The sequence below is a fragment of the Trachurus trachurus genome (genome assembly GCF_905171665.1).
Source record: "Trachurus trachurus genome assembly, chromosome: 7".
NCBI classification, from domain to species: Eukaryota; Metazoa; Chordata; class Actinopteri; order Carangiformes; family Carangidae; genus Trachurus; species Trachurus trachurus.
In genome coordinates this window covers 23,884,862-23,910,161 of record NC_139901.1, presented here as the reverse complement: position 1 = coordinate 23,910,161, position 25,300 = coordinate 23,884,862, and the positions used below count along the sequence as shown (strand labels likewise).

Below are 25,300 nucleotides of genomic sequence, written 5' to 3'. Positions count from 1 at the left end.
AAAAAAACTGTGGATTCCTTGATGTAATATATAATATGAATAAAAATTCACTTCACACAAAAATGCATTATTCATAGTCTGGCTGCGATAACATAAATCAAGTCATGTGAAGTAACAAGTTAAAGATGCAGACATTATCTTATACTGACTTTAACATGATTCCAGTACAATGCACAGTGGCTCAGATGCTACAACCTGCACAGTATTGTGAGAGAGTTATAGAAATATACTGTAGTTGCTAAATAAACATTAGATAACAGTTAGTACAGCAATAACAGTTTTTAAACCAACATACTGATTAGCTCTGGATGAATATGAGGCTCGACACACTCGCAAACACTTCATCAGTGTTCCCAGTCTGTAAAGTAAAATCCTAAAGAAAACAATAAACTTTTTATTAGGAGTACACTGGTTCTATGTTGCAAAGTGATTTTACCAAATAGAAATAACTACACTGGTGCAAAGTAGAGAGCATACTTCCCCCAAGGCCAAATATTAACAAAGATTTTGAAAACACCCCATTTCGCAATGTCAAGGACAGTGATAAAAAAAACAAAAAAAAAAAACATGTACACGCCCCTTTAACTGGATGAGCACCACCAAAACTGAATGAGTTTTTCCTTTTTCCTCCCCATCCCCTTGAATAAGTTGGGTCAAAATAAGCTCCGTATTTTTGCACAATGTTGCTGACAAATAAACAAACTTAACCTCCTTGGGGGAGGTAATGAAAATTGTCGTTCAGCTCGACCTACTGTTTTATCATCTTGTGCCGCATGGTGGAGGCAAATAGCCAAACTGAATCTCAGACTGATGACTGGCAGTTTTATACGGTTATACATTGCCAGACATGATACAAGCAGATCTTGTTGTCAACAACTACAACACGTATTTATGGAGATATTATTTTTTGCCAGAATACTGGAACTGATAATCTCATTGATGTTGCTCATCCTTCCATCATCCGTTTGCCATCATCTGGATTCATGATTATACAACTGTGGTATTTCCCGTTGACTAACACTGGAACTGTTAAACCACTTGGAATAATAACAGAGGCTCTCATAACATCTCAACAAAATGTTATCTCTGCTTTGATAGACAGGATATTGAATGACAGGGGGTAAATACAGTGACAGGTGACAAGACGTACAGGTGTTATAGAACGGGTTGCGTTGAGGTACATCAGTGAGAGAGATCGGGAAGAGCTACACATCAATGAAGGCAACACGACGCAAACAGTAGGCAGCTTCAGCAGGAATGTCTCTGGCACTGATCTTGTTGGCATCGAGACGCAGCATTCTCAGCCTGGAGAAGTTTCTCCTGTCGTCTGTGCTGCAGAAACTTCTCAAGGAAAACTCTGAAAGACACAAGGGGAAACAATAAAGGAGGCCGAATGTTGTCTCACAGTGTGGCTTCCTGTGAATCAAGCAGCAGTAAATGCATTCACATCACACAACGTTTCAGATCAAGTCAGCTTTAAAAGAAGTCTAGATCAAAATCTGATATAGCCTACAGCCTGACTGTGTGAGTGGCCAGTGTTTGAGGACAAATATAGAAATCAGCCCTTTATCTGTTTGCTTCACGCCTTCTCTCTGAGGTCACACATATTTTAATGCAGCCAAATTTACAATTTATATGTCCAATAAAGCTGTTGCCATGTACATTATTCTTGTTTCTGTGGTTAGACAACAGAAAAAATATGAAACAGTGACACAGACATGGCTCATTAAGACTACATATTAGTCTGCAGTCACTCCCAAGCCATATCCAAGCTGCTGCTCTGCACTGCTAAAATCCTGATGTTATCAATGTTACCTCATCAAGTTACAACACAAACATCTAAGACAACAGCCGTGCTGTGATTTTAGCTCCAACTACTTGTAAAATGAGCTCTCTTAGAGAGAATGTTACAGTAAGAGTGGCAGAATTTGCTTATTTTGTCTCTAACAAAGCACAGCACCTCCGTCTAGCTAAGAAACTGCTGCTTTGCCTCTCTGCCAATCACTGACAAAGACAGGTCTGTATCTCACTCACATAACAGGGCAATAATCACTGTAACTCTATAGCCATTTTTTTTTTTTTTAATAGTTGCTCGGTTTCTTGCTAAAGTACTAAAACGTCAGTAAAAGTGAAGTCAGTAAATGTAAATGTGCTAAGTTGGTGACACTGCTTGTTAAAGCAAATTCACTTATAAAGAGCAACAGCCAATGGGGAAAACCAACCTCACGGTCGGTCAGTCAGTGATGGACGTTTGTGCTTATTGGTCTGGCCAAGGACTTGAGGATTGCAGTATGTTGCTCTTGGGACTTTTAAGTGCGTTTAACTTGGCTTTCACATTTCTGTGTCACTACTCTATTCTGGAGACCACAGAAGAAAAGTTGAGTAACTCAGTCAGTGTTTTCTGGTTTTTGTTGTTTTCATTTTCATAATCTACTGTATGTTAGACTTTCTTGTAAATTGTTTATGGAGAACAGAGTGACAATGTATGGAGTCCTATGTCACAAAAATGTTCGTTAAAAAAAAAAAGAAGAAAATCTATGTAATCATTAAAAAATAAAACACTAAATAAGCAAAAAATAAATGAATAAAAACATTTGTAAATGTGGAAATGACTAAATATTACATCTTTTACATACATTCCAAAACCATTAGACCATAGAGTAATTTATTTTTATGCATAAATGACTCATTTCTTCATTTATTTACTTTTTTATTTCATATAGGCTACTATAATTTCTACCTCATCGTATTGCTTTGGCAAGAGCTTTGAACAACGTGCAGACATTTTGAATTGGGAGGTCTGTTTTAAAGTCACTGATGTTGGAGAGTCGAATCTAACTGCTCATGGAGCCCTGCCCATAATCAAGGCATTTTTTGAATTTCCAGCTTAGAGCGCATCAGCCAAAACTGAGGGGTTTAGTTACTCTTTAATATACAAAAATAAATGAAAGTACCTGAAAAAGTCAATGAAAATGCTTGTAATTATCTTTTTATATTTGGTTATATGTCCTTATACTTCCACATTTTTTTTGTATTTTACTGGACCACTGGCATGGTCCAGTAAAATAAAACAAAACTCATCAGTCACGTCACTTACAGTTTTCCTGGTCCACTTTGCCACCTTTTGGTGGGGACCATGTTATTTCTGACTTACTTATTTTATTTAGAGGACCAGTGGCTCAGCTGGTGTGCACGCGATATGATCCTTTTTTTCCCGCGGTACATCTTCGCATTTACTGTAGGCTACGCACTCTCTGAACAAGCATTGGTTCGTACAGTGGGTGAGACAGAAATAGCGTAGAGCAGTGTGCACCTTATCTTTCATGTTGGATTTCGCAGATATTCAATTAAAATATACGTCTAAATTCATAAATCTTGTATTCAGTGGGATAGGCTACTTAAAGGAGCATTATCGCAAATCCAAATTCTTAATTCGGCCACTAGATGGAGCCAGGCGGAGCTTATCAGATATAAACAAGTGGGCAGCTGTCAGAGAGAGAGAGAGCAGCCTCGTTTATGGCTCCCCCCGACCCATCTTTTGCATATTTCAGCTTATTTTATGCTATTACTGCTGTATTTGCGATAATGCTCCTTTAAAGTTACCATCCCAGGCGGCTGGATTTAGGATTTTTTTTTTCAAATTGCACAACTGATAAGCACCCACCCCCTCCGTCCAATCACGAATCACCAAAACTGTTAAATAGACCTTTGCTAAGTAAAACAGACCATTGCTAGGGACGCCGCTCTGATCGGAGTAGCACAGAGCAGAAGGATATTTACCCTATGTTTCATTTCATTGAACAGCTTGGGAATACAGTTAATGTGATGTTAGATAAATGACGAGTGAAGGCTCTCTGCCTTTCACACCGCTGAAACCAAACCTGCGATCAGAGCCTCAAACCCGGTGTCAAAGCTCTCGTCTCGATGGAACCGCGAGTCCGCCACACAAACGCGTCCCGTAAACCATTACCTCTTGTTTATGCCAAATCACTTATGTCATCGATTACTGTTTAATACTTACCAGATATACTTTTATAAATTTTTTATAATTTTGCCCAAATTTTGCTAAAAATTTGCCACCTGCTATGGTACCTTTACAGGGCTTGATATTAACACCCACCAACCCGCCACATGCGGGGGAATTTCGGCAGTGGTCGGTAACACCGCCACTCCCACTAGCCACTTGGGCGTGATGATTTTTTTTATAGGCCTATATTTAATTGTAGTTTTCTCAAACGGAATCTGAAATAATAAACCAATTGCAATGTGAGACTACACCACTACAACTCCCATAAGCACTGCCTGCACACAGTGTTTGCTCATTGGTTCATTCGTGAAGCCTTTCACCGATGTCACTGCTGACAGGGGGTCCCTGAGGTGAAGCAGTGCAGCTGTGGCGGCATATTCAAAACCCGGAGAGAAAACAATGAAAAAGAAAAGACTGCTCAACGAAAAGTGGAAGACAGGTCGAGAATGGTGAGAGAAAGGAATTAATGTAATGTTAATGTTAATGTCGTGTTATTTATTTGCCTTATTGGCCATCTGTCATCTGATGGACTCCATATGAACGCAGCATTAAGCACTTTAGACTTCCACTATTTTCTATTTTCCAGCAAAAGGTTACACTGGAGGACTGACAGTATGTGCCAGTGATGCAGTGCAGTCCCCATGACGGACCTGTACCATTGGTGCTGCTAAAAAAAAAAAGAAAAAAAAAAGGATGGGGCTGCATCTCCAGCTGATTCACATGTAGTTCACCTGCAGCTGACCAAGCTGTCAGAGCCGCTGCTGTTCCTCTCTCTTTAGCCTGCACTTTGTAGCTAAGGCTTAATACTGTTATTTGAAGCGTGGAATGGCTTTTTCATGATTTCAACTTGGATCTGAAAAAAAAAAGGAAAACGTCTAATTAAAGAGACCCTGAGCAGTTTGCTTTTGGTTATAAGAGTCTCATATTAAAGCAGATATCAGCTTCACGGCCGTTTTGGCTAATGCTGCGTTCAAGGCAGGCTTTTGAAACCGTAAGTTACAGCTTCAAGTCACAACCACGACTTGGTAGCGTTCCAGGTAACCCGTAGCTCGTGTTTTTACCATCCTGTTGTCTGTGAAAGTTCCCTATAACGGCCACTCGTAACTTCCGACCCGTGAACTCGTACCAGATCGAACTGGTATGACTTCACAGGAAGGAAAAACACAAAGTACGAGTTTCTTTGAACGCACCATGAGTTAGCAGCCCCCGCCCTTGTCAGGCATCAATTGGTCCTCGTGCTACGTCACCACATTCACGCGCATCCCTTGGCTGCACACACAGCCCTTCATGCCGTTCTCTCTCCTCATTGGATAACACTTGTATCCCACAAGGAAAATTTTCTCCTCGGGTTACAGCAGAGCAGAGTGACGGAGAGACTCGTGTTTAGGCTGAAATACTTCATGTAAGTGATTGCTGACGGAAAATAGGACTATTTAGGACTTATATTAACAAAAACATTCCACTGATATCTGCTTTAATGTGGATGAATCTACATTGCCCACAATTGTTAATGGGTCCATTTTTGATAAATATTTCGTTGTCTTCATAGTTATTTTGATATTATTATTTAGTGGGCGACTCGCCCAGCATTTCCTAGTTTCGGTTTCCCAGACGCTGCCCGGCGGGTCATGGGAATAATGCCGCCAGATTGCCATTTATGGTCGGAACTTCGACGGCATCTGATCATCTTCAAAACTCCAGCTTTCATTCTTGATTAATGAAAACATTCTTGGTAAATGTTTTCGCTTTCAAATTTCACCATGCGTGCGGAGGCTCATGGGAAATGTAGTGTGAAAACAATTTGCTTTCAGAAACTCATCTTAGTCCCTTTAAAAAAAAAAAGAAAAAGATTTTGTTTACATGACTTGTGCCGGCGACTTGTTGCTGGTTTACTGGTTAAAAAGGTTCGAAATCTAGTTTAAGTAAACTAGCATGCCATAGTCAGCTTCAATCATATCATAAACATAATTTCCCAACAACAAAATTGTGGCTAGTGAAAACACTGAGTGGCTAGTAACTTTGGGAAACCAGTAGCCACAGTGGCTGGTGAACAAAAAAGATAATGTCAAGCCCTGTAAGACCGGCGCGTCAGTGCCAGTGGATCGTCGCGAACTCGCAAGTCAGACATTTGGCTCTCACGGGCCGGATGTGGCCTGTGTCTTTATCATTAAAACTGCCAAAAAACAAACAAACAAAAAAAAACACACACACACATCCATTGGCATGCTTAAATCAAATGTGCAATTTTCTAGTATCGATATAATCGATTTTTTACCATTTAAAACGATTTTAGAACTATATTTCGCCCGGAAGGCCAACTTGCCGAGCACGGATCATGTAGTTGGATCGTAGGAATATAAATCGATTAATCGATGTAGTAGATGAAGCATTACACCCCCAGTGTGATTGTGTATGCTAAAACCCCACCTTAAAAAAATGGTGATGACAAAAAAAGAGAAATGTGAAGTTTTCAGGATCAGATCTATAAAATACAAGTGATGAGTGAGGTGCTGTTCAACATTATGAGTGGAAACAATATATGGGTGAACTGGTGCATGTATGAACTTAACTGTAATTCCAAAACACACAAGAAAATGGATTGAGATAAATCACGAGAGAGTTGGCACGCTGTCTTCACTGCAGTGAGAATGAGTAAAGCCTCTCTAAACCAAACACTTTGCCAACTAATAAACCATGTTTTGCACAATCCAGGGGATTGTGTTAGAGGGTCAAAATGCACAAAAGTTTAAACTTATCACTGAACTTTCTCCTGTTTAAGATCTGAGCATTAATCACCCTGTGAGGTGTATAGTCTGTCCCAGTTTAAGAAATGTTTCACAGTTTTTCTTTTAAAAAAAGTGATGCATCCATACCTTTGATTTTATTGGCTTGTAAATAAAGGTTCTCCAGGTTTCTACTGACAACAGGGATCCTCTCCAGTTTATTGAAGGACAGATCAAGCTCAACCAGCGTGCTGATTTTGAAGACACTGGGTGGGAGTCCTTTATCTGTCAGTTTGTTATGAGACAAACGGACAAACTTCAGTTCAGGACACGTGGTGAGAAAGCCAGCTGGCACACTCTCTATGCTGTTAAAATCCAAGTAGAGCTGCTGCAGCTGCTCTGGGATGTTGTCAGGGACCTTCCTTAGCTTGTTTTTTCTCACATCCAGCAATGTCAGAGACTTCAAGCCCTTGAACAGACCTCCAACATCCTCAATGACATTTGCTTGGAGCTGAAGGATAGTGAGGTCGTCCATGCCATCAAACGCATCTGGGAGGATTTTTGAGATCTTGTTGTGACCAAGTCGCAGATCCGTAATAGACTTGGGCAAATTAGAGGGCACACGGGTAAGCTCATTGTGATCCAGGAGCAGTCGGTCCAGGTTCTTCAGCTTGCTGAAGACGTTCTTACCGATCTTGTCTGAGTTGAGCTGGTTCTGAAACAACACAACCCAGACCAAGTTGGTGGCATTGTCAAACACTCCCTCCTGGATGCCTGTGATCTGGTTACGTTGCAGGTAGACATACTTTATGTGCGAAGGGACGTAGGGCACATGCTGAAGGTTGCGGCCGTGACAGTACATAGCAGTGGGGAAGTTTGGGGGGCAGTCACACTCCAGGGGGCAGTCCACGTCCTCGGTCTGCCAGGCGGTGTGCCATCGCCGCCCTCGCAGATGTGACAGCCATTGGAAGTGGTTGTAGCGCTGGCCGACACTCAGATCCACTACTCCCATAATGAGGAGGAGCACCACAGTCCGCATGATCACTGATGGAAAAAATTTGATTTAAAGTTAATATGAAGTCACGTTTAGCATATTTCATGATTCCAGAAACAGTAGTGATTGATTATATTAAACAATTTGCTAACAACACACTGTCTTCTCTTTGCGCTGTATCTTACAAGTAGAGTAGGTGCAGTACCTACCTGTTGGCTGATCAGAGACGATCCCTCCTATACCCTGCTCACGTTGCTTGTGTCTTCCTCAGACTGAGCAGAGTATGTTGTTGGAATAGAGTAAATATCCCCCCCTCTCCCCACAGCTGGAGCCCCAGCCACACAGTCTCATTGGAGCACATACGTTTTTCCATAATGCTATACAACATATAACCTCAAGCCATGTCAGTATCAATCCCATCTGTGACCTGGCACAGACATCTGCTTTTTAACAGCCCTGTTTTTTCTGACTGTGTCATTCCTTATCATTAGCACGGCCTGCCTAGCTGTTTATTGTTGTGTTGTTGAGGTTATGGGGCAGGTGGGGGGTCATGGTATAGAAAATTTAACGATCCAGACTAGACGCTGTAATTATGTTGTTCACTTATTACAAAACAATGCTCCGTTGTTATAGTTTAAAATGTAACACTGGAGTCGCAGCATGCGTTTGCCTATTAGGTACTATTTGTATGTTTCAACATGTACAAAGCATGACAAACCCTGTTATTTGTTCTCCCACATTCTCCTTAAACTTTTTTTTCTCTTTGCTTTCTCCTGTTCCTGCATGCTCCAGGTACTCACTATACTTTTGTCAATTACAGTCTTCAAGCTGTGGAGAAAGTTGCCATATGTTTGTGTCGATGCCGCCAGACAGAGAAGAGCCATTAACATCCTGCAGATTGTTTTCAGAGTGGGCCTCGCCATTCATGTCGTCCACTGGAGCAGGAATTGGAGACAGAGTTTCATGAATTATATTTGTTTTCCCGGTCTGCTTCCCCTCTTTTCAGAAAACGCAAAACAACATGCTGATTTGAAAATTGAAGTCAAACAGTGAGTGATGGACCTTAATCATGAAACAATTACATCCCCTTTGAGTAGAGAAGGAACCTGAGGAAACACAGATGGGACTCCTTTACACAAAGGGTTTGGCAGATTTTTAGTCACAGCACATAAAAGCAAGGCTAAATATGTAACAGTAAATACTCATTTCTTTCCCAAGTGATGTTATTCTAAACTATTCCTATCATTGCGTTATAAACGTGCTGTCAACATTAATTATAGATGGAAATCATTTAATACCAATTTATAGAGAGGTTGTAATTAGTGGGGAATATTAAAGTCTTAAGAAAAACTATTTTGATGTTGGATTTATCATCAAATGATCACAAAAGGTCAAAATCCCCCGATAATCTACTTAATACAAAAGACATTAATATTTTATGTCTGGCAAGACACGGTTGTTTTCTATGTGTGTGTCTCTACGAGAAAATCCGAATTAAAACAGGATGCAAATGCTGAAATTATTATCTCGTGATTAGAACATCATGTTTCAATCACTCAAATGAAATGTGGGCATCATTACGGAGCACAGCTTGCAGAGCCTCTATAGTCCCAGTTATTTCATACTACACAATAAAGGTTCAGCCTGGAGCTGTCCTGCTCTTGTGAGCTGTACCATAAAGGTACATCTACCATAAAGGTAAACCTCTTGTTCTGGCTGAATTTAATGAGAAACTAGAAATGGAAGAGACTTTAATGAAAAAAAAAAAAAGTTAATTTGGGACAGATTTGTTTGTTTTTACGCTAAGCTGAGCATGATCACGTTTAGACTTGAGCCAATGTTTCCTCCAGTAAAAGAAGTTGCAGATAATCAATTCCAAGGTCTCACACTGAGGCGCCCACCATCACCTCAAGACTTTTAAATTGATTTTTTTCTCTAACTGTGCAAATTAATTAAGGAAAATCTACTTGGCCTTCAGTCTTTAGTTGAAAATGCCATGGGCATTATGAATTATTCTTACGTAGCCACAAATACAATGGGCAATGAAGTGTTTTCCTGGAACCTCACTACGGTCTGTAATGCAATGAAACCTTTATAAACAAAAGGAAGCTAATGGCAAACGCTGATTTAAGGGTAACATTCAAAGTCAAAAGTCTGTTGCCACTTTTCCTTTCCTCCATTCAATATTCAATCACCCCCGATTTATTAGAAACATCTGACTGGTTGGTCATTAATTTGATTTTTGATGCTAATGAGGAATAGCAAACTGATCAAACAACAGGCAAAAACCACAGAGAACATCAAGGTATTTAATCCAGAGGAAGAGACAGACAGGATAATGGTGCGGTGCAACATTTTCCACCGCATTTCTCGTCACTACTCTCTAGATCTAAAGGTTTTTTACAGCTGTCGACTTTTCTTTCCATGGCGTTGACACAACAGCATTCATACACTGCTTTGATATCACTGCTTTGGAAAAAATGAATGCTACACAAGCATGAAGAAGCAAGTTGGGACATCTGTCTCATAGGCATAGCAAACACGATTATGGCGATAACATGGCAAGTACATTTTAGATACTGCGGCTGTGCTACCACAATGTGGCAAGAAAAGTCCCTCGTTCTCTGGCAAAGAGAAATGCGTCTGACATTACTTGGGCACACAAAACAAAAGTTGTGGTTTCTAAAGATGAGTCATTTCATGGACAAGTATGAAAGACACCGGCAAATTTTCTCACCCCTGAAAACCTTGGGGCTAAAAATTAAATTTAAATAGTTTTCAGCACTGAGAACAGACTATAGTGCAAAGGACAATCAACAAACAACCCACAAGTTTGCAACAAAGCATAATTAAAAGGTTGTACTGAGCATGTATATTGAAATATTAAAAACTATCATAATAAGCAGTACATATTTCAAAGTACGCTACAATAAGCCCTGGTACACAAACAGTATACATGCATTGGAAGAGTCCATAAAGCACATTTACTAAAATGGCTCCTTGCATCTCCTGCCTTCCAGTTTTGAGATTAAAATCATGTGAGGCTGACACATGGAAATGAAAACAGCTACAATGTATCACGAAGGCACTGAAAGCATTTTGTGTTCTCCTGAAGCTGCTCTTTCTCAAAAATGTTACGCAAGTGTGTTTGTGTGTCTGTGTGAGACAAAATACCTTTTAAAAGTCCTATTAAAGTCTTTATATTGCTAGCCTGGAGGTTGTGTGGCTGGGTTTTTAGTTTTCTTTCTTCTCTTCAAGAGGAGAGGATTAGTTGAGTCTTCAATAGTTTTGATTTTTATTTGATCATAATCCACTCTCATCGTTTGCAGGGCATTAGTCATTTCCTCCTAATGACGACAACAACAAAAACAACAACAAAAATATCACTTTTATCAAAGACAACGAAGAACGATAGTCAACGTGCACATCCAGTTTCACATGGATTTCATGATTTAGTAACATATTCAGGCATGAAATATCAAAATTGAAAACTATACGCTGTTGTGTGCTGTCAAATTTTTCCCTGTTACTCAACCAACTCTCAATTTTCAACAGACAAATGCAAATCAAGCGGGTGACAGCTGTTTCCCTGCATGTAAAGCAATAGGTCCAACCTGCAAAACTTTCTTTGACGACATCGAAGCTGCTCGTACCTTTTAAAGAAGTAGCAAAAAAGTTACATGTGCGAACATCACCAGCACTAACCTTAACTGTCTCCCAGGCATCTTGTTCCTCGTGCAGCACATGGCTGGTGTGAAGAGGCGTTTGTGGGACCTCGACCGACCGCTACAGGGTTAAGAGAATACGGTGCTTACCAAATCTCAGCAAAATTGCTCTAAACCAGTAGCTGCTCAAACAGATTGAAGCCAACAGGGAAAGTCTTACGTTAATCCAGGGATGGTTCATGAACTCTGTGATGCTCATTCTCTGGGTGGGCTCAGTTTTCAGTAAGTGGCGGATCAGTTGTTTGGCTGAAACAAGAAATCATCAACATTATCTATTACTATTCATCTCATCCATTACAGTATCGCTACCATTATCTTGGAGTAGCTGTAAATACATGGTGCTACTGTTTCCAAGAGTAATCAATCTAATTCCTATGAAAACATGTCACCTTAAATAAAACTGGAACATTTGCATTTTCTGGAAAAAATGACATGAGACAAACATTTTTAAAGATTTGTTGGCATTTTTTGTTACATGACAGTGTTTTATGTGTAAATTATAGGTGACGTATGAACCTGTTCACCAGTTGCAGTTTTGCAGCTTTAATAGCCTACATTTTACATTATCATCATGTTTTACTCAATTTCCATAGAACCAATAAAAAATCATTTAAAATTGATTATTACAGATTATACCAAATTGCTTAAAGGGACAGTATGTAGCTTATTTGGCTTTTTATTAGCAAAAGTCAAATATTGCTTTCCGAAGTCTAATCACAACCGCATACAAATGAAAGCTGTCTCGTAACTCAGAATGAGTTGTTTACAAATACATAGGTGACTGTGTACAGTACCCACGGGAAGCTGTCATGTTGCATCGCCATCTTTGAATACGGTACACCAAAGCAGACAAACCTGGCTCAAACGCACTATTGAGTGTCTGTGCTTGTGCCCCCGGAGGATGATCGACGTACTGTAGTTGTTTTTGTTTTTTTCTGCCGTTACAAAACACTCACAGTGCTAGTTAGCATTAGCAACTAGATCTTACAATGTTGAACTGCTCTTAAGTGCAGCCAAACACCAGGCTGAAGAGAGAGGAGCAGTAGAGGCTCCTCTGACAGCTGTGGAGCAGCAGCTGAACCGCGTTCTTGTTTTCTTTTTTCTTTCTTTTTTTTTTTTTTAGCATTGCCGTTGTTACAGCTGATCATACCGTATCTAGTACATTGTGCTCTGACCTTCCTTCATGGCACCGCACTGCAACTGGCACATCCTGTGTAACTTTTTGCTGTGAAATATGACTGAAGGCACGAGTGGAAGTCTGCACGTGTGTTAAAAAAAATAATAGGCCTAATGATAAAAAAACGACAGTAATTGGTCAAAGATATTGTTAGCAGTTAGTCTGCAAACGTGTTTGTCCTCGGCGGCCACTGTCACTTTGCCAACGGAAGGGGTGAGCGAGTGAGCGCTGCAATCTAGAATCTGAATGCTGGATGTCACGGTTTAGCCCCAAAACTACTGTACATACTGAAGCTTTAATGTTAACTTTGGAGCCATGTTTCTAACTACAACATGTGTAGGACAAATGGCATGTTGAACGAAAATGACCAAAAATGAAAGGCATGCCAGGGTTAAGAAAGAAAAACAGAGAGTACAGTAGAGACAATTTTGATATGCTTCTGTCTCACCTTCCTCAGACACATCAGACCACTCTGGGTTGGGGAACTCATACTGTCCGTTACGTATTCGTCTTTTCATCCCTGGGGATATCGCGAGACCATGATGTGAGAAAAAAGGAGGGTATCCACAAAGTCTGTCAGACAGAAATGCAAAGAAAGGCCTGATGACCAGCAGCAAACACACAGAAATGGTTCAGTGTGAAAGACATGAAAGTAATAAAATTGAAGACAATACACCACACTGATCCACTTACAGGATATACATGATGACACCCACAGACCACATGTCACAGGATCTGTCATACTTCTCTGGACCAAGAACTTCTGGAGCTGCCAGACCGTCAAAAGAAATTATCTGAATTGGACTGGAGATTGTTTCTGTTTCACTTTTAAGGTCTTACTTAATCTATAGGACAGATGACTGCAAAAAAAAAAAAAAAAAACCCACAAAGAAGCAGGTCATTAAAAAGCAGTAATACACAGGGTTTTCCAACTGCTTCACAGGATGTAAACTCTCATAACCCACATCAGCCTTGTCATTTTCCCCAGGAGGAAACTGCAGACCTTTTATAATACAATGTTCCCTCGGGGGGAAGCACCAAACAACTGGTCCAAGAATGTTTGAAAAATAAATATGTGGCAAAATGTGATGATTAAAAATCAGGTCATTAAAAACTTGACACAGTCAAAAAAAAAAAAAAAAGAGCCAGTTACTTCTACACTGCAAGCAAACCTCTTGGAGGATGTTATACAACAAACACAATCTATTTCAACACATATATTGCTCTTGTCCATATCCAAACCATTACTCAAACATTCACAGTGTAAGATGGAAAAGGTATGTAAATCTCTTGCCTAATGGCACGTACAGAATAGTCTGATCAGTTAAACCAGATTGGAGATGTGGAATAAAGCAACTTTAATTTATTTTTGGTAGAAATATCAAAAAACAAGCAATATCCGATTAGTTATGATCAAAAATTACTGATTTATATGAAGAACGTTCTGTGGTCACTTCCCCTAAAAACAGGCATCCAGATAAGATAACTCCTAAAGCGCAACACAGAATGATCAGTGAAAGAACTATACAACTATATCAGATCAAGGATCAAGACTTAAAAGGAAGCACTGCAGCTGGTGGGCACCTGTGTTGTCTACCAGTCAAAGTCTACCAGGTGTAAATGTGCATGGAGAATGATGATCACATATTGAACATTTCTGAATTGTCTTGGCAACACTATGTATAGAATTGCATACCAACATGAAAACATAATCCCAAAGGTGAAGTACATCATAATTTGGGGCTTTGCTGCCTTTGGGCCTGGACAGCTTGACATGTACAAGAGGAAACATGAATTTTCAAGCTTATCATGGTCTCTTGCAGGATAATGTCGAGGAAGCTGTTCATCTACTCTAACTCAGTAGAGACTGGCTGATGCAGCAAAGCATCAACTCTTAACATCAAAATAAATCCACTAAATCTTCAACAAAATGACTTCAAACTAAGAAAGTCCACCTGTTGCAGTGACCACACAGCACAGGCCTTAATTCTGTTGAGATGAATGCAAAATTACCTGAAGAGGGCTGAGCTGAAGCAGCTCTAAGTTCATCCATAACTCCTCCTGACTTTTCAGGAACTCACATAACTGTGACATTTAAACACTACTGAAAGGTTGTTACAGATATAACAAATGTCTGGACCAGTCTGGGAAATACACTGTGTGTAAGGCAAGACTCCTCTTGCCTTACACTTAGCAGAAAGTGAGTCAATTACATCTGTGCAGTAAATATGAAACCACGTCGGTGGCGGTTGGTCTTACCAACGTAGTAGGGGGTAAAACATGGTGTAGCCAATGAGTTTAATGTGGTGATTTCTTTGGCAAATCCAAAATCAGTCAACTTGAGGAGTGCATCTGTTCTTTTGGAGGTGTACAAAAGGTTTTCTGGCTGAAAGAAGTAAGTAAGAGAGAAAGGTCATAAAAAACAGAGTTCTGTTGATCAACCACACAAAAATAGCAAACAGAAATAGAAACACATTTTTAAAAAACCACACACATTAACCTAAAAAAGATATTATTTTATCCAATTATATCATCATTATACATCAGATTTAGTAGAATGGTTTTAATTTTGTTATTTGTCTCTGTGTGATATCTGTTGCTATGTATTGTTTTTTCTTTTCATAGTTTATTAGAGTTTAGTTTATTGGTAGAACATCTTGTTCCGTGCGCCTGAACAAATATTAATCTCAAATCCCCAGTCCATTAGGATGTTCAAACTTTTCTGAACTAATTTCTGTAATTTTCAACCAGTAGAAATCAAAGACACCAAAGCTGGTCTGATGTAACCCCACCTGAAATAGGTTTGGGCAGATGTGTTGGAAATGAATTGCAGCATGAAGCAGTTTGGTGTGACAGTGAGATCATGGGGCCCTGCTTTATTTAAAAAAGAGCAAGAGGAGAGGGTCTCCACACCAGATAGTTGGACCAGTCCCAGCCTGGTCAGATGCGAGCATGAACTGATGAAGCCTCTTGGATGAGAGGTGAAACGTCTTCCTAGACAAATAACCAAGTCCAGTTGCTTTCGATTTAAAATTCCTTTGAGATACTATGACCTGGACAAATGAAAATATGCACAGGCTTATCACAAGAGAGACTACAATATAGGACAGGTTTGTGTTCAAGTTTGGCTGAGTTGGGAGAAGACATAAATTGGTTCAAGTTCTGATGCCACAGATTGTTTAAAGGAAATGTAACTTCTTCAAAAACTCAAACATCTTGTGAGTCCTTCAGCTTCCATGTCAACAGCAAATGGAGTTGCTCGCTGAAGATCAGAGTTACACACGCAATAAGGAGCTCACAGCAGGCACTGGAAGGCCTATCAAGGCTGGGCAGAGGTGTTGCCCACCATGTGCGATGACTGAGGGGCTCACAGTTCACTGTTGGGACAGAAACTCTCAGAAGTCACTCTCAGCCAAAAAAACAAAGCCAGCTATGGGGGAATAAAATGTTTTGAATTATAGCAAGCTGTTATGAATGAAGACTTCCAATGGAAGGCGTCAATTGCCTTAAACTTGGAGGGGCTAAGCCTAATCATAGCCACTTCACATTTGCAAAACATCCCAGTTCATGCCGAGGGTCACAGTCCAAATGAAGCCAAGAGAACCAAATCATCTGCAAACAGTACAGAGGAAATTCTGAGGCACCAGAACCGAGACAGGCTCCTTCCTCAGGCTGCACCTTAAGATTCAGTCCATGAAAAACTATAAACAAGGAACGTGTTTGACTTCCTTTCGAAAGCACAGATACAACTCTCACTTTAGTTATTCAGGGACCGGATAGCTTGAAGCAATATCCTCAAACTCTGTGCTTCCGCAGCACCTCCTAAAATATCCCACAAGAGACCTGGTCCTAAGTACACAAAGCACATGTAGCCTAGATAGTAAACTTCCCATGGTCTCTCATGTAGCCATACCAGGCCGAAGAGCCGGTCAACTGCATCACACACCCTAAATCCGAGGTTTGACAATCAGACAGCGGCTCCTCTCCAGCACCCTGGCTTAGGCTTTCCCAAGATGGATGAAAAGTCCAATTCTAACTGGCCAATTGGCCAAAACGGGCTGGGGAGATTATGTTCCTTATTTGGCATACGTAAGGCATTAGGATCTCCCAGGAGGAGCTGGAAGACATTCCTGTGTAGAGGGATGTCTGGATGATTTTACTTGACCTGTAGCGACCCGACCTCATACGAGCAGCACAAAATGGATGGATGTTATGCATGAAATTGCTCAATGTTTCGCAGTCTATGTACCTCCAAGAAAAATCTCACACAAGCCATGTGAGAAATATGAAGTCACAGACAGGCACACTGATTTACAGACAGAGAAAATCTGCATTTGTTTATGTTTAAAAAGCAAGCCCAGATGTTTACTTTAGCACCATCAAAGAACATGAAAACTGAAAATCTAAGATTATTTTGTTCCAGTTATAAAATACTTTTCTTTTCTTTCTTTTTTTTATTAAATTTGATTACGGTGAAGCTACAGAAATAATGCAGTAGTAGTACAAAGAATTGCAGGATTATGGAATTTATATCTGAGGGTCAAAAAATAAAAAGTTTGAAGCATTTAAAGTAGAGCTATAGCTATAGCACTTTGCCAAGTCCCATTAATTAATTATTAATCAATTGTTATAATAGAAGTTTCATCATGAAGAGAGAGACAGGAAATGGGAGGCAGAGAGAGGGGGGGTGACATGCAGCAAATTACCACCTGAGTCAGGATTTGATACAGGGCCGGCTGCAGCGAGGACTATAGCCTCATGAATCTCTTAAGGGCGATCTCTCAAAAGATCTGTACATTTCATCTACAGAAATAGTCCTCATTTTTTGTTTTTCTATTGCAGGCTATGTCCAAGACACACACACAGTGACGAGGACGTATTACCTTTATGTCTCTGTGAGCAATATTGTTGGAATGCAAGAAAAGTATGGCTTCTCCTATACTTTTCATGATGTCTGAGGCCTCTGAATAACAAGGAAGCAGAGGAGAGACAGAGAGAAAAAAACATGGACAGGAGCCAACACATAAAAAATCTAGATGGTGCCATACAGTACATTCAACGCAACATAATTATGTTACCTTGATTTTGCTTTAGAAAACAATTATTGTGTCCTCTTACCTCTTTCTGTAAATGCATGGTTTCCTTTGTCTTGGATATGGCTGAACAATTCACCCCCATCCATACTGAAAATTAAAAAAGATAAATATTTTCACTGTAAATGTATAAGGGTAGAGTATGTTCAATAATTTACTCTTCGACATCGTATTTCCTCTTTGTTCAGTCAAGTGCAAAGGTGATGTGACAGCAGGAGCACAAGGCTGTCTAAAGGCTATATACTTCTATTGAATTCTGAAAACAGACTTCAAATACAATATTATTCTACTTTGGTCTGTAACCAAACAATTGTTAATAACTGATTATTCTGTTCTTTTTCAACTAATTTGGTGGAGAAAAAAAAATTCCATCTTTGACCTGCTTGATATTTAGTTTGATATTAAAAAAGAGGGAAGAAAGACAATGCTTAAAATGTGATTGTTAAATCAGAATGTTTTTTTTGCTTAAAAGATGTCATTCTTATTATATTTCCAGTCAAATAGATATCACCTTTGGACTATTCAATCAAGACATCATATTGATTGTATCATATCATCATCAGCTTCAAGTACAGTCAGTATTGTGCTGTTATATTGCGTCATAAGGTAGACGCCTGTCTTAAAGCAGATATCAGTGGAATGTTTTTGTTAATATAAGTCCTAAATAGTCCTATTTTCCGTCAGCAATCACTTACATGAAGTATTTCAGCCTAAACACGAGTCTCTCCGTCACTCTGCTCTGCTGTAACCCGAGGAGAAAATTTTCCTTGTGGGATACAAGTGTTATCCAATGAGGAGAGAGAACGGCATGAAGGGCTGTGTGTGCAGCCAAGGGATGCGCGTGAATGTGGTGACGTAGCACGAGGACCAATTGATGCCTGACAAGGGCGGGGGCTGCTAACTCATGGTGCGTTCAAAGAAACTCGTACTTTGTGTTTTTCCTTCCTGTGAAGTCATACCAGTTCGATCTGGTACGAGTTCACGGGTCGGAAGTTACGAGTGGCCGTTATAGGGAACTTTCACAGACAACAGGATGGTAAAAACACGAGCTACGGGTTACCTGGAACGCTACCAAGTCGTAGTTGTGACTTGAAGCTGTAACTTACGGTTTCAAAAGCCTGCCTTGAACGCAGCATTAGCCGAAACGGCCGTGAAGCTGATATCTGCTTTAATATATTCTAGACAAAGCAGCCTTTGCCTGCTTTTTATTACCTACTGCCCTGAAGTGCTGTGGAAACTACTCACCTCCGCTGGTGCTTATTAAAAAAAGAAGCTGGCTCCATCATCACACAGAGCAACTAATACAAGCCACAACTCCCACGAGCCACTCAAAGACAGACAACGTCTAGAGTAAATCTACTTTTGTCAATATACCATCACACAAACATTATTAGCTAACACACCACTCCATTACAATGAGGAGGCACTTCGTGCCCTGGTAGACATTCTCATAAACATCTATGATGGGCACAATGTGGGGGCAAGGTGACGCCCTCCAGTGGAGCTCCACTTCTCGTCTGGCCTCTGGACAGTCTTGCAGCATCTGGAACATGATGGGAAAAAACGGAAATGGAACATTCAGAAAGCATAGTGAGATTTCAGCTCAGCTTTGGTCATGTAAAGTTGCTCTCACTGGTAATAGACCTTTTCCACGGCAGCCATTTTGACATGAGATAGTAGGACAATACAGGTGTTACCAATGATACTAATTAAGTTTCCATTCCATTCAGGCCAAACGGAGTCAGGGTGCTGCTATTGTGCATGTTGACTCTTTACAAAAGCTCTGCTACAAAAATGGAACAGAGCCTTAATTACTATCATTGGTAACACCTGTATTTGTCCTACTATCTCATGTCAAAATGGCTGCCATGAAAAAGGTCTTATCATATTTTTGTTTTTATTGAATTTGGCTAACAGCAGCATTTCACCTCGCCCCAGCTGCAAATAAAGCTGTTCTGTGTCAATTACTGAATTAGATGATTTTGATTGAAATTAATTATTTTGATAATTGTACACTTAAAGCAGAAGTAAGCGATCTGGTCGTTTTGGCTAACTTCCTGTCAGCCGATGGAGTTAGCAGTCCCCACCCTCGTCCCTACGTCACCACATTCACGCGCATCCCTTGGCTGCACACACAGAGAGGACTGCCCCTTTATTCCGTTCTCTCTCCTTATTGGATAAAGGTTGTAGGATACAAGGAAAGTTTTCTCCTCGGCTTACAGCAGAGCAGAGTGACTGACAGACCCGTGTTTCAGACCAAACACTCTATATAAGTGATTGCCGTCGGAAGATAACTATTTAAGACTTAATATATTCCGCTTACTTCTGCTTTAATTTAAATTTCAAAGGAAATTGACAAATATTTGCTCAAGCTTGTCAAATGTGAAGATTTAATCCTGTTCTGATAATATCGTAGTGAACTAAATATCTAACGGATGTGGGTTGTTTCTTAGGACAAAATTAGTCATGGAGTCATCACTCTGGGCTTAAGGAACTTATACAAGACATCTTTTCACTCTTTTGCAACATTTAATAGACATAATTAATCAAGAAAAGAATCCAAAGATTACTTGATGATAATTAGTTGCAGCCCTTGCAATTTAGCTCTTTGCTGATCATTACCACCAGCAGGTGGTTTATTATATGAGCCTGTCTGTTTTCATTTAAACTTGCCTGTTATGGGTTAGAGACTGCACATGATGTCTGAGTAATTAACTGCGAGTATTTGGCCTCTTTGGGGCTAAACAAATGTCTCTTAATTTCAACATAATAGTGTATATTTACATATATATTTACATATCTACTTTTTTATTTAGGTTTAAGATCGATCAGTTATTTGGTAAATGTGTAGAAGGATTATTACAATAATCTACAATAATCTGAATCCTCTTACTCAAAAAATAAAAATAATTGTCTTACATCACAAGATAAAATAAGTGAAAATCCTACAGAGCAGTGCAAATGAAATGTGTTCAGTTGCACTGCTCATCTCAAGGATGCAAATGAACAATCTTCTCTCTTTCAGTGGACCTCACATTGAGATTCACTGTGGTACAGCTGTAACAGGATGTTTTACAACTCATTTATGCTGAAGACATAGTTCACTGAATTCAGGGCTGTCTCATCAAAGTTAACTCAGCATGTAAACCTTGCAAATAAGGTTGTTAATAGTCACACTAAAGAAGTGCTTTCTTCTCAATAAAAATGCCTAACACTTGAGACATTGCTCTTCATTAAAAAAAAAAGATAAACCATCTGAAGTCATAAATATTTGGTGAAGCACAACGTTGGTCTTAAACAAACAAAGGTCAAATGAAAAGGTCATCTGCTCGTTCCTCCGCTTTGTTTCTCTTCCTTCAAGCACCTTCACAGCAAGCTGAGAGTGTGCTTTCTGCCTGTACCCCACCATACGTCATAATCTCTCAGTCATCTCAGGCCTCTCACATGAAGCTACTTTTAGACACAGGCATGTTCCCCTCTCTCTTTCTGGCTGGCAGCATTTGGATAGGAAAATGTAACACTCCTCTTTCAAAACAGGCACCTGAACATGTCAGGCCAGAGGCCAGAGCAACTGGATAATGTATAATTTACAAACTCCAGAATAGAAATTAGACCCTGAACCCTGAAATTAGAGCCATTTTTTATGTGTGAACGGGTAAATGCCAGAAAGATCACAGGTTTCTATGAGAAAAAATCTGCAAATCACATCTGAGCACCAACATTGACCCTGGCCCTTGAACTTTGGGACCCTCAACTCTAACTCTACAGTAAACACTGCCTGTCACTGCAAATGCACCGAGCAGAGCAGTTTCTGTTTAGCTGGATAAACATCACACATGCCTAAGCAATGACCAACTGATCCCAGATGAATATAGTATGGTTATCTCTATTCTTCTGCTATTGGCTAAAAGTCACTGTCACTAGGAGTAGAAGGAGGAAACACTCAGACTTTCTAAAACCAAGGTTTAGAAACAAGCATCTGTTAACTTTCCATTTGGTTTGAAGCTCCAAATCCAACTTTGTCTGCACTCCTTGTTTGTTTGTTATGACAAACATGAGAGAACACAGAAAAGCTCAATTAAAGGTTGTTGCCATGAAGTTACCAATACAGCCAGCCTTTTTTTCATGCTTCATGTGTTTTTAAGACTTGTGAGAAAATTATTCTCTAAAACCTGGCATGTAGATGAAGGGGATAAATATAATTAAAACTCTTCCAATTCATTGTCCCTAGACCTGTGATGGATTGTTGTTGTTGGTCAAATTAATTTGGCTCACTTGGTGGTTAAAATCAAACCAATATGCAGGAAGTTTTCACCCTGTTGTTTAATTATCTGTTTAATGTTCAAGACGGCGTGGAGGTAATTGCAGTTGCCAGGTATGATGTGACGGGTTCCAGCTCCTGTCAGCAAATGATCCGAAACATCCCTCTGACTTAAAAATACGGAAACATCCTCTGAATGACCTCGAACACATGACTTGATCGATACCATGAACCAAAATCAAATATAGCCTAGAAGAGGATGTTCCGCACTTAAAGCAGAAGTAAGCGATCCGGTCGTTTTGGCTGACTTTTTGTCAGCCAATGGAGTTAGCAGCCCCCCGCCCTCGTCATGGATCTATTGGTCCTCGTCCCTACGTCACCACATTCACGCGCATCCCTTGGCCTCACACACAGCCCTTCATGCCGTTCTCTCTCCTCATTGGATAAAGCTTGTAGGATACAAGGAAATATACAAGACGTTTCTCCTCAGCTTACAGCAGAGCAGAGTGACTGACAGACCCATGTTTCGGACCAAACACTCTATGACCATCGGAAGATATAACTTATATTAACACAAATATTCCGCTTAGCCTACTTCTGCTTTAAACACTACAACATGCCCTACTGTCTCTGCCTGGGCAAATGAACTTTGCTATTTACTCAAAAAATAAATCTGTTTATTTCTGGCAAAGAAAGTATCAGTTGTCCTCGCTCACTACATTTGGGTCACTCACTCCATACTAATTTCCCTTCCAGATCATGTCATGTCATAGGCTAACAGGTTTCCTTAAAAAAAATAATTTGAATGAAAACAATTAGGCTATATGCATGGGTTCCTGTGGTTTGTATAAACAGAATGATTACATTCTTTTGCAGACAAAAAAAAAAGTTTTAATAAGTTTTGGATTATCTTATAAAATAAAGTGAGGATATCTTGGAAGATATTCTTAAAAATTGTCATTTTCAAGTCCAAAGCTATACTTCACATGACCTGAGGCATTCAATGTATTTATAAAGGGCCAAATAAGTCTAGACCACAGTCTATGCTCTAGACTAGAGATTTAATAATTTAAATAATTGCATGATTAAACAAACGTCAAAATTCATGAGGAAAAAGTATAGCCTATTGTGTAAAGTTGTAAAACATTGGTGAGTTGGCAAGAAAATACAGATTTACAGTGTTTACCTTGAGTGCAAACTTTTCTCCACTGTCTTTGTGGAATATTTCCAGCACTCTGCCGTTTATCCCCATCCCGAGAACCTGACTTGATACGCGGTACTGGTCTGTTACGACATTCCGTCTCATCTGAAGAGGGCTGTTCAAAGGCTTCACGATAAACTGTGGGAAGGAGGCACAGTTCAGGTTGGACTGCTGCTGCTGCTGCTGCTGCTGCTGCTGCTGCTGCTGCTGGGTCGGAAAAACCGGCTGGTGCTGATTCGACATCTCATCTAAAAGCAGTTCACGTGAGAGGGAGACAACTGGGATGAACAGGTGCGCCTCTGGTTCGGGTCTCAGTTGCACAAAACACCAAACACTTGGCTCTGGTTGTCCTTGTGTGATAGCCTATTAGCCCACCGCTTACAGGGACAGCTCGTCAGCCCAAGTCCTCCAACAAACCAACAGGTGTCCGGCCGGGGTCACTGTCCACCTGCTGTGTTTCCTGCGCAGCCTTGGCACGGACTTCGCACCGCGTGCTATCACTCAATGAGTAGAGTTACATTGATGATTTAATGGATAAACAAATGGCAAAACTTCCGGCCCGACATGGAGGGCGTACAAGCATCGCTGCACCACAGTCGAGCAGCAGGGGCGTGGATTGAGGGGACTGAGGGGCACTGCCTCTGCCACCCTGCTGCTGCCACCCCCTGAAAATGGCCCCAACTTTTTTTCAGATTTCTTTCTGATAAACGTGACTCTTTCACGTATTGCATATCAGGGCTCACTTTATAAAATCTGAATCCCTTTATTTGGGTTCAGTTAAAGGGATAGTTCACCAAAAATTCAAATTTCACTCATTTTCTACTCACCCTCATGTCGACTAAGGGCTGGGAGAAGTTTCAGAGTCCTCCGTGCCGTCTCTGAGTTACAGCGGGGCTCCGCGCAGCACTGCATTGCCATATGATGGTAGCGAACGGGGCTTACTTTTATACGTCCAAAAAGACACCAAAAAACATCAAAATACCTCCATACTGCTCGTCTGTAATGACGTCCCTCTTGTATTGAAGCCCCAACATGATAAATTGTTCCGAGTCTATATTTTAAGCTTGTTTGTAGCGGAAGTTCCCAGTGTCCCAGGTCACGGCTCCGCCGGTGCGCGATTTGCACTACAGGCAGAGCAGTGAACTGAGACACTGGGAGCTTCCGCTACAAACAAGCTTAAAATATAGACTTATTTAATTTTTTTCGGAACAATTTCTCATGTCGGGGCTTCAAGAGGGACATTGCAGATGAGCAGTATGGAGGTATTTGGATGTTTTTTGGTGTGTCTTTTTGGACGAAGAAAAGTGAGCCCTGTTCGCTACCAATGCAGTGCTGCGCGGACTCCCCCTGTAACTCCAAAAAGGCACGGATGAGTCTGAAACTTCTCCCAACCCTTAGTCGACATGAGTGAAATTTGAATTTTGGGTGAACTATCCCTTTAACCAGTACCAGACAGTAGGCCAGTAGGCCTACTGTCAAGCAGCTACTTGCCCTCTCATTACTGCTTTTAATATTTGTTATGAACTATTCATACAGTTTTTATACAGACTTAGCACTACAGCTGGACTGTGGCACATCCTCAAGTGCTAAATGCTTAAATCTAGTCAGCACATAACCATTAAAATGTGTTGTTTGTGTATTTGTTTTTGTGCAGCTGCTGTTCCTTTGGTGCAACTGACTCAGACCCAGGTGGACGCCAGGAGTGAAGCAAAAGAGGAGAGCAGACCTAAACCTCACCTAAAGATTTTCTGTTCTCACGTGACTGATTAAATGTGCCAGATTTTGCATTTTTACAGTGTTTTAATTCAAAGTAGACTATATCTGTTGTTTTAAGTGCTGGCAACTAAAATTACATCAGGTGTTAGGCATTGATTAGTTAGGCTTAGGCTATTGTAAAAAAAAAAAAAAAAAAAAAAACAGCTTTCCGGGATAGGCTACAGTCAGCAGATCCAAACTGGATTGGGCCCCCCTCAAAACAAGTGCTAAACTGCTCTCTTGGGAGCCACCTCCTCACTTTTTTTTTCTTTTCGCCCCTGCCCTTCAAAAAGTCTGTGCATGCCACTGTTTGGATGATGCCATGTCTTGACTTTATGAACTTT

At 40.4% G+C, this 25,300-nt stretch overlaps 2 protein-coding genes across 2 annotated transcripts; both read right to left on the bottom strand.

Moving 5' to 3' along the window:
• Nucleotides 1-1,205: 1,205 nt before the first annotated feature.
• Nucleotides 1,206-8,095, bottom strand: LOC310989095 (fibromodulin-like; the record flags this gene model as incomplete). Its single annotated transcript, XM_083975992.1, is given in 5 exon segments — nt 1,206-1,357; nt 6,901-7,794; nt 7,930-7,981; nt 7,984-8,049; nt 8,051-8,095. Coding segments are annotated over 5 exon segments (1,209 nt in total).
• A 2,838-nt stretch (nt 8,096-10,933) lies between these two features.
• On the bottom strand, nt 10,934-23,787 carry LOC310988935 (MAP kinase-activated protein kinase 2-like). Its single transcript, XM_083975750.1, has 10 exons — nt 23,187-23,787; nt 19,143-19,282; nt 17,765-17,829; nt 17,530-17,609; nt 14,906-15,032; nt 13,340-13,415; nt 13,095-13,219; nt 11,630-11,715; nt 11,450-11,530; nt 10,934-11,091 (listed from the first exon to the last, which is right to left on the bottom strand). Exons 1-10 carry the CDS (start codon nt 23,442-23,444, stop codon nt 10,951-10,953), a joined length of 1,179 nt encoding a protein of 392 aa, XP_083831876.1. The 5' UTR covers nt 23,445-23,787; the 3' UTR covers nt 10,934-10,950.
• Nucleotides 23,788-25,300: the final 1,513 nt, after the last annotated feature.

Bases quoted from the DNA above. Each gene is read 5' to 3' on its own strand.
- LOC310988935 (XM_083975750.1), bottom strand. From the start codon at position 23,444: ATGTCGAATCAGCACCAGCCGGTTTTTCCGACCCAGCAGCAGCAGCAG. The intron at 15,033-17,529 runs GTAATACGTCCT...TACTTCTTTCAG, and splicing joins TTGCTCACAGAGACATAAAG to CCAGAAAACCTTTTGTACAC. The intron at 11,092-11,449 runs GTTAGTGCTGGT...TGTCGTCATTAG, and splicing joins ATGCCTGGGAGACAGTTAAG to GAGGAAATGACTAATGCCCT.